This window comes from Salmo salar, chromosome 20, assembly GCF_965601325.2.
Source record: "Salmo salar chromosome 20, fSalSal1, whole genome shotgun sequence".
Lineage (NCBI taxonomy): Eukaryota > Metazoa > Chordata > Actinopteri > Salmoniformes > Salmonidae > Salmo > Salmo salar.
The window spans coordinates 15,516,074-15,527,630 of NC_138310.1; the positions used below are offsets into that span (position 1 = coordinate 15,516,074).

Sequence of the window (11,557 nt, forward strand, 5' to 3'; positions counted from 1 at the left end):
TGAAATTAAAGATCCAGGCAGCCTCTCGTTTTAACAATAAATGATCAAGGTCAAGGCCACTTTATGGAAGCAAACCACTCGATTTCGTCTCTGCGTTATATTGGCATCGAACATGTCACCCTCCCTAGGAGAGGGGGTGACCTTGATAATTTATTGTTAAAACGAGAGGCTGCCTGAGTGATTGTTTATTGTATTGCGGTCCGTTATTGTGGCCTTGGATTTATTTGACGTGTATTGTGATTATTGTTGAGTAAAATTGCGTACATTACTCATATCTGCTGTCCTGCGCCTGACTCATCTACACCAGCTACACACAGACACATTACACATTCCTTTATTCAAAGTTTAAACTATTAATATTAATCTCAAAAGTAGCCTTTTTGATTTTGTTAATTTTAAGACATTGTTTGGAACAATATACTCTACAAGTACATCACATTTCCAGAGTGGGCTCTCTGCTTATTTTGAAGTTATAATACATTTTATCAGCACCACCAACACAGTGTATGGGAAAATGTATTCAAATGGAACTTCTTCTGCTAGTGATTTGCTGAATGTGCAATCCTAAAGGAGGGCTGTGATTGGTTAGTTACATAAATGTCCATTTCTATGTATAAAATGGGTCATACATTAATTTTTTCAGAATGTTGACATACTCCATATGTTAAAGCACACTATAAGGAGTATAATGACACAAAGGTGTTGTCTGTGTCATGTACGGATCATATGGTCTTACAGGAGGCATATATAGGTCTAAAAAGGACTTAAAATGCCCCCCCCCCCCCCAAAAAAAAAAAAGGTATCTAAGATCCTTCCTCCCAATTAAGTTTCTATGTGAGAATTATAACAATGTGAGATAGCCAAAATATTTCCAGGCTGTCCTGGTGTGGAATCGTCCTATGTCATAAACAACAGGGTCAAGATAGTAGAAGGTAGGCCTACTAGCTATGGATAAGAATTAGCTTCTGCTGTGTTTACCTTAAAGCTGGTGGTGATGGAGGCATACTTGTTGTCGGCTGTCTCTGGGTTGCCAATGAGGTAATCCCAGCTGGTGAACATCTTAAATGCGAAGGTGAACTGTCCGTCATCCCCACCGTCTCCTCCCTCATCCGAGTTACGAGCCATCCTGAGGAACACAGAAGATGGATGTGACATACACTGTACTGGGAGGGGGGGGGGGATTTTAGAGATGTGGGCAAGTAACTGGAGTGTTGCTGTTCGAATCCAAGTGCTGACTGGAAAAATGCGGAGGGAGTGAGCTGGCAGTGGGAGGGTTGTTAGCATCAATATTTTAGATACGGGGTGTGAATGTGGATTAGTATTTACTGTGTGCACGTATGTATGTATGTGTGTGTGTGTGTGTGTGTGTGTGTGTGTGTGTGTGTGTGTGTGTGTGTGTGTGTGTGTGTGTGTGTGTGTGTGTGTGTGTGTGTGTGTGTGTGTGTGTGTGTGTGTTTTACCCACGTTCTAATGACCACCATCAGGCTGTAGCCGAAGATGCCTACACCAACTAGTAGGTAGGAGAGAGGCAGTCTGAACTGGAGGACTCCGATGGTGCGCTCGTCATTATAGAAACCATAGAAGAGAATAGAGTACTTGCAGTAACCCTGTTGAAATTAACAAAAATTATTATGGATGTATGAAAGCAATCCATCTCAAAGAAAGCTGATGTAGATGCAAAATGATAGTAACAGGTTCTTATGCCTAGGGCCAGTCCTGCCAAACACATTACACACCAGCAAACCAAGCACATAGCATATGACAAACCCAATCAAAGAATGGCAGGATCAGATGGCGATACAGTGGTCTATGTATAGTTAGCAGGACCCCGCTATTGTGTGGTGGATATGACTGGATTCCTTTCATCAACTGCAGGGCATAAGATTGTGTTTAATATTCTAATCAGCAATACCTCTGTCATTACCAGCCGACAGAGATCTGAAATACAGGGAGAACCCAACCAACCAAACTGCCTGCAAAACCATCCCACTGAATAACTTATCAAGGGTCCATCAGAAAAGAGTCAAATACAGAGTTGCGTTCATTTGGACAACTTCCTCGACTTACTTTTCACTGCTGCCTGTTGTCAGTCGATGTTACTGGCACAGAGACAAGATAGCAATTAACATTAAGACTGGGCAGGTTTGCTATGTGCTTGGTTTGCTTTGCAGTTACCCTGACATGGTCCATTGTAGCTCAGTTGGTATAACATGGTGCTTGTTACGCCAGGGTAGTGGGTTTGATTCCCAGGACCCCCACTATGTAAAATGTATGCCGCATGACTGTAAGTTGCATTGGATAAAAGTGTCTGCTAAATGGCATATATTCTTACTGAAAATGTGTAACACAATTTAAAGCCTGCAAGTACAGTGCATTATCATGCAGTTATTCATGAACATGTATGACACATGTCTTAAAAGTACTGTATGACATCACATTTTATGTATGTTTTTTCATAGCTATAATCATGTCAAGTAAACCTGAACCTGAAGTAGTTTAAGTCTAAACAAGGTTTCTAAATGTGACATCACAAGGCAATTGCTTGGAAGGAAGTGTGTCACTCCAAAGGAAGTAGTAAGTCACTCCAAGATCCTCACACCAAAATCAAGGAGGACAGAGATGTCCATGGCTCTGTCCTGCTCTGCTCTGGGAACAGTTTTTCTGGGAATAGACCCATACGGAAGACCCATCATCACCTCCGGACAGTAGGAAAAGAGAAACAAAAAGAGAGGGAAGTGGGGATTGGGAGAATGAGACAGTGAGTCCTCCTTCGATATCTCTCCATATACTGACCAAATATACTACAACAGTATTGCAAAACAATGGACTCTGCGCTTAAGGTAAAAAGCTGCTCACCTCTGGGAGAACCACAAGACCAAACATGAACGCAAACAGGACCAGGTTTAGACCGTACATCCACCGCAAGAAGATGAAGTAGGAAGCCACAGATGACCCAAAGTGACCTGAAGGTTAGAGGTCAAACCCCAAAAGTTACATGATGAATAGATAAAACTACCTGACATGAGCAAGATAGTAACTCAAGTAGCTTTAAATAACGGTACACACTCTCAACCTCTTTTATCTTTCTTTCCCACGGAATACAGGCTGTTTTGAAATTGTCAAAGTCACGGTTGAACTTGATCATTTTCTGAGGAAATAAAAAGGTTATGAGAGAATATTTGAAAAGATACGTTTATCACAGAAGTATAGTTCCTGACTAACATATCAGGTTGTAACTGATGAGGGCAACAAACATTCTGCTAATGATATTATGGTCATGAAAAGTTACCTTAGCCATCATGACTTTGTAGGCATAGAGCTTCCTCCCTTTGCCCTTTCCCAGAGCCCCCTCAAACTTCTCCACAAACGCCTGGCATTCCCTACAATTCCAACCCATAAAAAAGGATGACCCGTCAACCAAAAAAAAAACATATCAATCATTGGCTTGAACAACCACCAACCAATGAATCAACTTTTCAAATTTATAACAGGTGAATTTTATTTACCTTTATTTAACTAGGCAAGTCACTTAAGAAAAAAATCTTATTTTCAATGACGGCCTAGGAACAGTGGGTTAACTGCCTTGTTCAGGGGCAGAACAACAGATTTCTACCTTGTCAGCTCAGGGATTCAATCTTGCAACCTTTCAGTTACTATTCCAACGCTCTAACCACTAGGCTACCTGCCGCCCCAATCATGAATTAGTCATGATTAAATTAAGTAGATGAGAAAACAACCAATCCATCAATCAAGACTGTAAATTGCTAGTCAGGGAAATGTGGAGGAGGCCATGTGATGAAAGATTATCAACCTGGAAAGACCAGTGATGAGAAGGAATTGGCAAGCTACAGGCAGCTACAACTGCATGCATATTAGACAGTGTTGAGCTCATGAAAAAGTCAAGGCGTCTCATCTGTCTTAATACTGTACAGTGCTTGTGTCCTGACCTGTAAGTGACTGCCAGCTCACAACCCTGGCTGGAATACAGTGTTTCTTCAACACAGGTCCCAGAGGGCACAAATCCAGCAGGCCTTGTTTGTTTTAAATGTAACCCAACACTGTTAGAAACAAAAAAAAGGTTCTAAAAGGGTTTTGTGTTAAGTTAAAAGGATCTACCTGGAACCATAAAAGGGATCTGCTACTGGGACAAACTGAAGAACTTTAAATGGTTCTGGGTAGAACCCTTTTAAGAGTGAATGATAGGTTAATACTGGTCAGTGGAGACACACTCACGTTGGTGGAGATACAAGTGAGAAACTGTCTAAAAAAACAACAATTCAAAGAACATCAATCAGCAAAGCCAATTCACGAAACTCCTAAATAGTTCAAAAGGTGATGGACAATCTAACTACTTTGTCGTTCCACAAAGTAGTTTAAAGGATTTCACACTCACTTAAAAAATAGGAAAATGTATCAGGCAATGTAGCATCAGAAACAATTATGCTTAAATTAAATTAAACAAAAACATATATATCACAAATAAGATGATAAATAACACACTGGTTGAATCAAAGTTGTTTCCACGTCATTTCAATAAAATTACGTTGAAACAACGTGGAATAATGGCGCCGGAGGAGATGGCTGTCGTTTTACGATCCCCTAACCAATTGTGCTATTGTGTGTGTTTTCTTGCGTTATTGTAACTTATTTTGTACATAATGTTTCTGCCACCATCTCTTATGATAGAAAAGAGCTTCTTGATATCAGGACAGCGATTACTCACCCCATACTGGAATAATACATTTTTTTCCTTAACGAGTCTGACGCAAAAGATTTACTCCAGACACCCGACAAGGCCCTCATCCCCATCATTCGCAGGAGAAAGAGACAGAGATATCGGGGACGTAGGTCTGGGTGACTTGTAAGGATCTGATGACGAGTGGGTAATCTGCCTTTACCATCGATCCTATTAGCCAACGTACAGTCATTGGATAATAAAATAGACGAGATACAAGCACGTATATCTTACCAGTGGGACATTCAAAACTGTAATATCTTATGCTTCACTGAGTCGTGGCTGAACGAGAACCTAAATAACATACAGTTGGCGGCTTTAAAACATTTTCGGCAGGATAGAACAGTTGCCTCTGGTAAGACAAGGGGTGAGGGTCTATGTATATTTGTAAACAAAAGCTGGTGCACGAAATCTAAGGAAGTCTCGAGGTTTTGCTCCCCTGAGGTAGAGTATCTCATGATAAGCTGTAGACCACACTATTTACAAAGAGAGTTTTCATCTATATTCTTCTTAGCTGTCTATTTACCACCACAAACCGAGGATGGCACTAAGACAACACTCAATGAGCAACAAACTATCATGGTCCAAACACACCAAGACAGTTGTGAAGAGGGCACGAGAAAGCCTTTTCCCCCTCAGGAAACTGAAAAGATTTGGCATGGGTCCTGAGATCCTCAAAACGTTCTACTGCTGCACCATTGAGAGTATCCTGACTGGTTGCATCATTGCCTGGTATGGCAACTGCTCGGCCTCCGTCTGCAAGGCACTACAGAGGGTATTGCGTCCGGCCCAGAACATCACTGGGGCCAAGCTTCCTGCCATCCAGGACCTCTATACCAGGCAGTGTCAGAGAAAGGCCCTGAAATTTCTCAAAGAGCGCCAAGTCTAGGTCCAAAAGACTTCTTAACACTTATTTTTCTTAAAACTGCATTGTTGATTTAGGGCTTGTAAGTAAGCATTTCATGGCACATGTGACAATTACAATTGTGTGCCAAGTGACGGTATAAACCTTCAGGAATGTGTAAAGTATTATAGGAAAGAGAAAAACAGCACAGCAAGAGCAAGTCCCTATGGGTCATGAAGGCAATCAGCCAATGGGAAATTGGCAGAGGAATGCACATGTCATGTGAAATGCGTCCATTTTGTTTACTTGAGGAGTTTGAGCCTCCTCTTCATGCGCCACGGTTTGTTCCTGAGAGTGGCTATCAGCTTCTTCTTCTCCTCCACCTCCTCCTTCAGAGAAGCCATCTCCCCCTCCGACAGAGAATCCTCGTCCCCTGACTCGCCCGAAGAAGAAGAGCTGTCAGAAGAAAGAGCTGTCACCAAGTGCCAGGGGTCAAGTCAGGGTCAATCATGTGTCAACCAGAGTAGAGTTCTAGTTGAGGTGGCCAGTGGCTTTACACAGTGCCACATCATGGTACAAACTCAGAAGGACTTTGGACTTGTCACATAATGTTGAAAAGCATCTGGAAGACCAACAGAAAATATAAAAAGAGAACAGAGCGAGAAATGAAGCGACAAGAGGGGGTATACAGTATGCAAGTCAAATGACAGACATATCCTAGAATTATCCAGTAAGCATGTCCATCCATTGAAACAACCAGACATTAAAGCTAGAATCCTTAGTTGCTACATCTATTTTTGGACTTATAAATGAATGATGTTTACCCTCTGATTTTTTGAAGAAAATGTAAAAAGAATATAACTTATATACAGTGCATTCAGAAAGTATTCAGACCCCTTGACTTTTTCCAAAAAAATGTACGTTACAGCTTTATTCTAAAATGTATTAAATCTTTTTTTTCCCTCATCAATCTACATACAATACCCCATAATGACAAAACAAAAACAGGTTTTTAAAAATGTTTGCAAACGAAAATATTACATTTATGTAAGTATTCAGACCTTTTACTCAGAACTTTGTTGAAACATCTTTGGCAGTGATTACAGAGTCTTCTTGGGTATGACGCTACAAGCTTAGCACACCTGTATTTTGGGAGTTTCACCTATTCTTCTCTGCAGATCCTCTCAAGCTCTGTCAGGTTGGATGGGGACGTCGCTGCACAGCTATTTTCAGGTCTCTCCAGAGATGTTAGATCGAGTTCAAGTCCGGGCTCTGGCTTGGCCACTCAAGGACATTGAGAGACTTGTCCCGGAGCCACTCCTGCTTTGTCTTGGCTGTGTGCTTAGTGTCGTTGTCCTGATGGAAGGTGAACCTTCGCTCCAGTCTGAGGTTTTGGGCGCTCTGGAGCAGGTTTTCATTAAGAATCTCTCTGTACTTTGCTCCATTCATCTTTCCCTCGATCCTGACTAGTCTCCCAGTCCCTGCCGCTGAAAAACATCCTCACAGCATGATGCTGCCACCACCATGCTTCACCGTCAGGATGGTGTCAGGTTTCCTTCAGACTTGACGAGTTTAAAGTTTAATCTCAAATCAGAGAATCTTGTTTCTCATGGTCTGAAAGCCTTTAGGTGCCTTTTGGCAAATTCCAAACGGGCTGTCATGTGCCTTTTACTGAGGAGTAGCTTCCGTCTGGCCACGCTACCATGAAGGCCTGATTGGTGGAGTGCTGCAGATGGTTGTCCTTCTGGAAGGTTCTCTTATCGCCACAGAGGAACTCTGGAGCTCTATCAGAGTGACCATCGGGTTCTTGGTCACCTCCCTGACCAAGGCCCTTCTCCCCGATTGCTCAGTTTGGCCGGTCGGCCAGCTCTAGGAAGAGTCTTGGTGGTTCAAAACTTATTCCATTTAAGAATGATGGAGGCCACTGTGTTTTTGGGATCCTTCAATGATGCGGTACCCTTCCCCAGATCTGTGCCTCGACACAATACTGTCTCGGAGCTCTATGGATAATTCGTTCGACCTCATGGCTTGGTTTTTGCTCTGACATGCACTCTCAACTGTGGGACGTTATACAGACAGGTGTGTGCCTTTCCAAATCATGTCCAATCAATTGAATTTACCACAGGTGGACTCCCGTCAAGGTGTAGAAACATCTGAAGGATGGTCAATGGAAACAGGACGCACCTGAGCTAAATTTCGAGTCTCATAGCAAAGGGTCTGAATACTTATGTAAATAAGGTATTTCTGCTTTTTATATTTTATACATTTGCAAACATTTCTAAAAACCTGTGTTCACTTTGTCATTATGCGGTATTGTGTGTCGAGTGATGAAGATTTATTTTTATTTAACACATTTTAGAATAAGGCTGTAATGTAACAAAATGTGGAAAATACTTTCAGAATGCACTGTAAATGCCCCATGAGCTTAGTTCAACTGTCATACCCCATCAGAACACAACATATAAGCTTGTTTTTACTCTTTTACTTTTTTAAACAATGCACATTTTAACCAAAACTGTATTGCCTCAAAACATGGTCAACACTTTAATTGTGATATCATAGATGGTCAGTCTTGTATCTAAGAATTTGGGTTCTGACTAGAGGGTGTACAACTACAACCGGAAGTGACTTTTTCGTAGCAGGTTAGGAGAATTTACACAGCAGGTTAACGTAGCAGGTTAGGAGAATTTACACAGCAGGTTAACGTGGCAGGTTAGGAGACTAGCAAAACAGAGGCGGGGTACCGCTTTGTTATTGTTTCAATTAAGGAATCTAGCTTAAACTCCAACCCCATTCTGACCATGTTATCCCTCAACTCAATGCTATGACCTAACACTACCCCATGTGTGAGCAAGCACAAATACCACTACAACCCAACTCTATTCTGGTAACAAATTCTGGTTGCCTGTCCCTTTCCAAAACTTTAGTTGTGACATTTTGATAATGTTGACACGTTTTTAACCAAGGTTCCCATGGATGTCCCTAGGGATGTTCCCATCACATGGCTATAACGATTTCTCCATAAACGTTTAGTTAACACATTCTAGAAATGTAAAAAAACAAACATAATTGGATAATTTTCCCAAATGTTCTTAGAACCATTACAGCATGTCCTTCTACTAATGTTTATCAAATACTGTTTTCCAGCGACATTTAAAAATATGTCAGGGACGTTGTCATGCTAATGTTAGCGGCAAACCATTGGACTCAATCAGGACTCAATCGAAACGTTACCTGACGTTATAGGATCGTTCACTGTGTGAAATGTATTTTTTTCTGCCGATTGCCAAATAGTGAGCTTGAGTCATTGTCGTAGTATTTTGGAACACTTTAGTGCAACCCCATAACCCAATTTCATAACTCAACTCCCTGAAGCAATAACTCAATACAATGAAGGGGCATATACCAACAGAGTCGGTCAGAGTCCTCCCTCATACATGAGGGTGCGTGGAGTGTGGAGATATGTGAGAGAGATGGCCCTCTCAAAGGATACTGCACCTGCTGTACTTTCCATTCTTCTTTTTCTTGTCTTTCCCATTCCCTTTGTCCTTCCCTCCTTTGCCTTTGGCATCACCCTTCTTTTCCTTGTTCTGCTCGTCTTTCTGCTTCTTGCTAGTCACTTTTCCGCCTTTCTTTTTCTTCCCTCGTTCCTCCTCCTCCTCCTCCTCCTCACTCTCCTCCTTGACTGCCTTTTTCTTTATGCCCGCAGCCTTTGTGCCCTTCCGCTTGACGCTTCTGTCGTCTTCCTCCTCCTCTTCCTCGCTGTCCTGGGCACTGGCTTTCTTCTTACGAGCCCTCTTCCTCGGTGCCTCGCCCTGATCCTCCTCTTCCTCTTCGTCCTCAGTGGTGGCCGGTTTGCCGTTCCGTCCCCCGGCTCGTGGAGAGGCTTTGGCTTTCCTGTTTCTGTCCCTCCACCTGGACTCATCTGATACACACACACTCACGTATATATCTCACACAAATATTAACAGACAGACTAAGGCTTCATAGATCCGTAGATTGCATTCAAACCTGAACAATAAAACAAACATATAAATCAGGCAGGTTGGTAGCCTCCCTCTTCCTTTTTTGATGTTTGTTCCATAATTCTGACAACTAAATGTCATAATTTTGACGAGGTGTGTTTCCCCTTTGGAATGTCATATTTTTCAAAATAATATATTTTTAAATATCAACAATCAATCGAAGTGAGCTTGACTGTACATACACCCACTTGCAGGAAGTAAGCAAACTCACATAAACACACATCAAACACTTTCTCCATCTTCTGACTTACCCTCACTCCCACTGTCTAACTCTCCATCGATTTCAATTCCCACTATAAAATAAAAATACGTTGTGATGCAACACCACAGTCATTCAGAATATCCACAAATGTTGTATTTTGTCTTTCAACCAACAAAAATCCCATAATCTTACTGTTCCTTTATGGTTTAACAGAATGGATTCTGTTACATGTTATAGAACATCTAGTAGTACATCTATGTACTACTTCTATATTTACCACAAACACCTCAAAGAAAGTGAAGAACTGAATATTCTTCAGTATTCAAGAGAAATCCAAAATAAGAAAAAGGAACAGAATAAATCCAACCCACCATCTTCCATTTTAATTGCAATGTCATTTTTCTTCTGAGAAGGCATTTTGGTTGAGTGTTGTCCTCTTACTATCTTCTTTGGGTCAGCCTGCTCTCTACCTCTCAGGCCATGGAGACCACAGCTAAGCAGATAGCCATCACACCTGTGCAGGCACTCACATACTCCGACAGTTACACCTGTGTTTGGGCTACTTGACTGGCTGTTTCCCTGACAACCACCAATGATATTGCCCAAGAGATGATAATCTTTAAACCTGAAGGAGAAAGACAAAATCTAAAGGGACAATAAAGGGGTACAAAAGGGATGTCAATAAAAAGAAAACATCAGTTGATATGACTTACAGCATGCGTGTTGACACACATAAAGTACACATGCACACACACACACACACACACACACACACACACACACACACACACACACACACACACACACACACACACACACACACACACACACACACACACACACACATATTCCAACTGAATGCTTTCATGGGTGCATTACAATCATTAGTCACCTGTTTTGCAGCGATAATTAGTTTTGACCAACAGTTGGAAAACTCACACCAATATATTCCATCATGTACTGTACGTAACTCTGACCCTGAAATTCGAAACCAGAGCACAAATGCTGAAATAAAGGACAGTTCTCATTAAAATTCAATGAACTCTTAAGTACTGTAAGCTTGAGGGGAAAGTGAAACAACAAGCAGCCTCTATGACATGATCGTGCTGTACAAATACTATCACAGGCTCTTGACATGGTAATATCGCTAAAGTGAAGATAGAATTGGGCTGAAAAGAATGAGGGTTGCAACATAACCATTAGTGATACATCTTGGACATCTTGGACAGAACTAGTTCATGCCATTGTAAGATTAGCGTAACATGTCTATAAATGCATTTCTACTCTTGATGCCAATAAGTCCATTCAGAACATCTACTCGAAACGGTGCCTGAGGAAGGCAGGCAGCATCATCATGGACCCCACACACCCCAGCCACGAGCTGTTCTCTCACTTACCGTCGGCCAGACGTATCAGAGCATGAGGTCTGATACCAACAGGTTCAGAGTCAGTCTCTGTCTACAAGCCATCAGACTGCTGAACACTTGAACTGGACTGACCACCTGCACTGATTCCCCACACCTTAGCACACATTCACTCACTCATGCCCCCCCCCCCCCCCCCCCACACACACACACACACACACACACACACACAGTAGATACATTCATGCTACACACACATAACAACTGCTGCTACCAGACTGTTGTTATACTGCTCAATTTATACACTTGCCCCATCCCCCAATACACGTGTATATATTGGACTATAAATGGTGCCTTGCTGTATTATACTTATGCTAAAATGTTTAT

The 11,557-nt window shown here is 41.9% G+C and overlaps 1 protein-coding gene across 1 annotated transcript in view; it reads right to left on the reverse strand.

Annotated features, from left to right (window-relative positions):
- LOC106580227 (transmembrane channel-like protein 2-B) overlaps positions 1 to 10,223 on the reverse strand; it is a 31,946-nt gene extending 21,723 nt beyond the window's left edge. Inside the window, exons 1-10 of the mRNA XM_082966228.1 lie at positions 10,178 to 10,223; positions 9,856 to 9,897; positions 9,078 to 9,504; positions 5,886 to 6,035; positions 3,290 to 3,380; positions 3,067 to 3,148; positions 2,857 to 2,963; positions 2,598 to 2,696; positions 1,465 to 1,607; positions 979 to 1,126 (exon numbers count right to left, since the gene is read on the reverse strand). Of these exons, the coding sequence (XP_082822354.1) occupies positions 979 to 1,126; positions 1,465 to 1,607; positions 2,598 to 2,696; positions 2,857 to 2,963; positions 3,067 to 3,148; positions 3,290 to 3,380; positions 5,886 to 6,035; positions 9,078 to 9,504; positions 9,856 to 9,897; positions 10,178 to 10,223 (1,335 nt within the window). The remainder of the gene's footprint in view (positions 1 to 978; positions 1,127 to 1,464; positions 1,608 to 2,597; positions 2,697 to 2,856; positions 2,964 to 3,066; positions 3,149 to 3,289; positions 3,381 to 5,885; positions 6,036 to 9,077; positions 9,505 to 9,855; positions 9,898 to 10,177) is intronic.
- Positions 10,224 to 11,557: the final 1,334 nt, after the last annotated feature.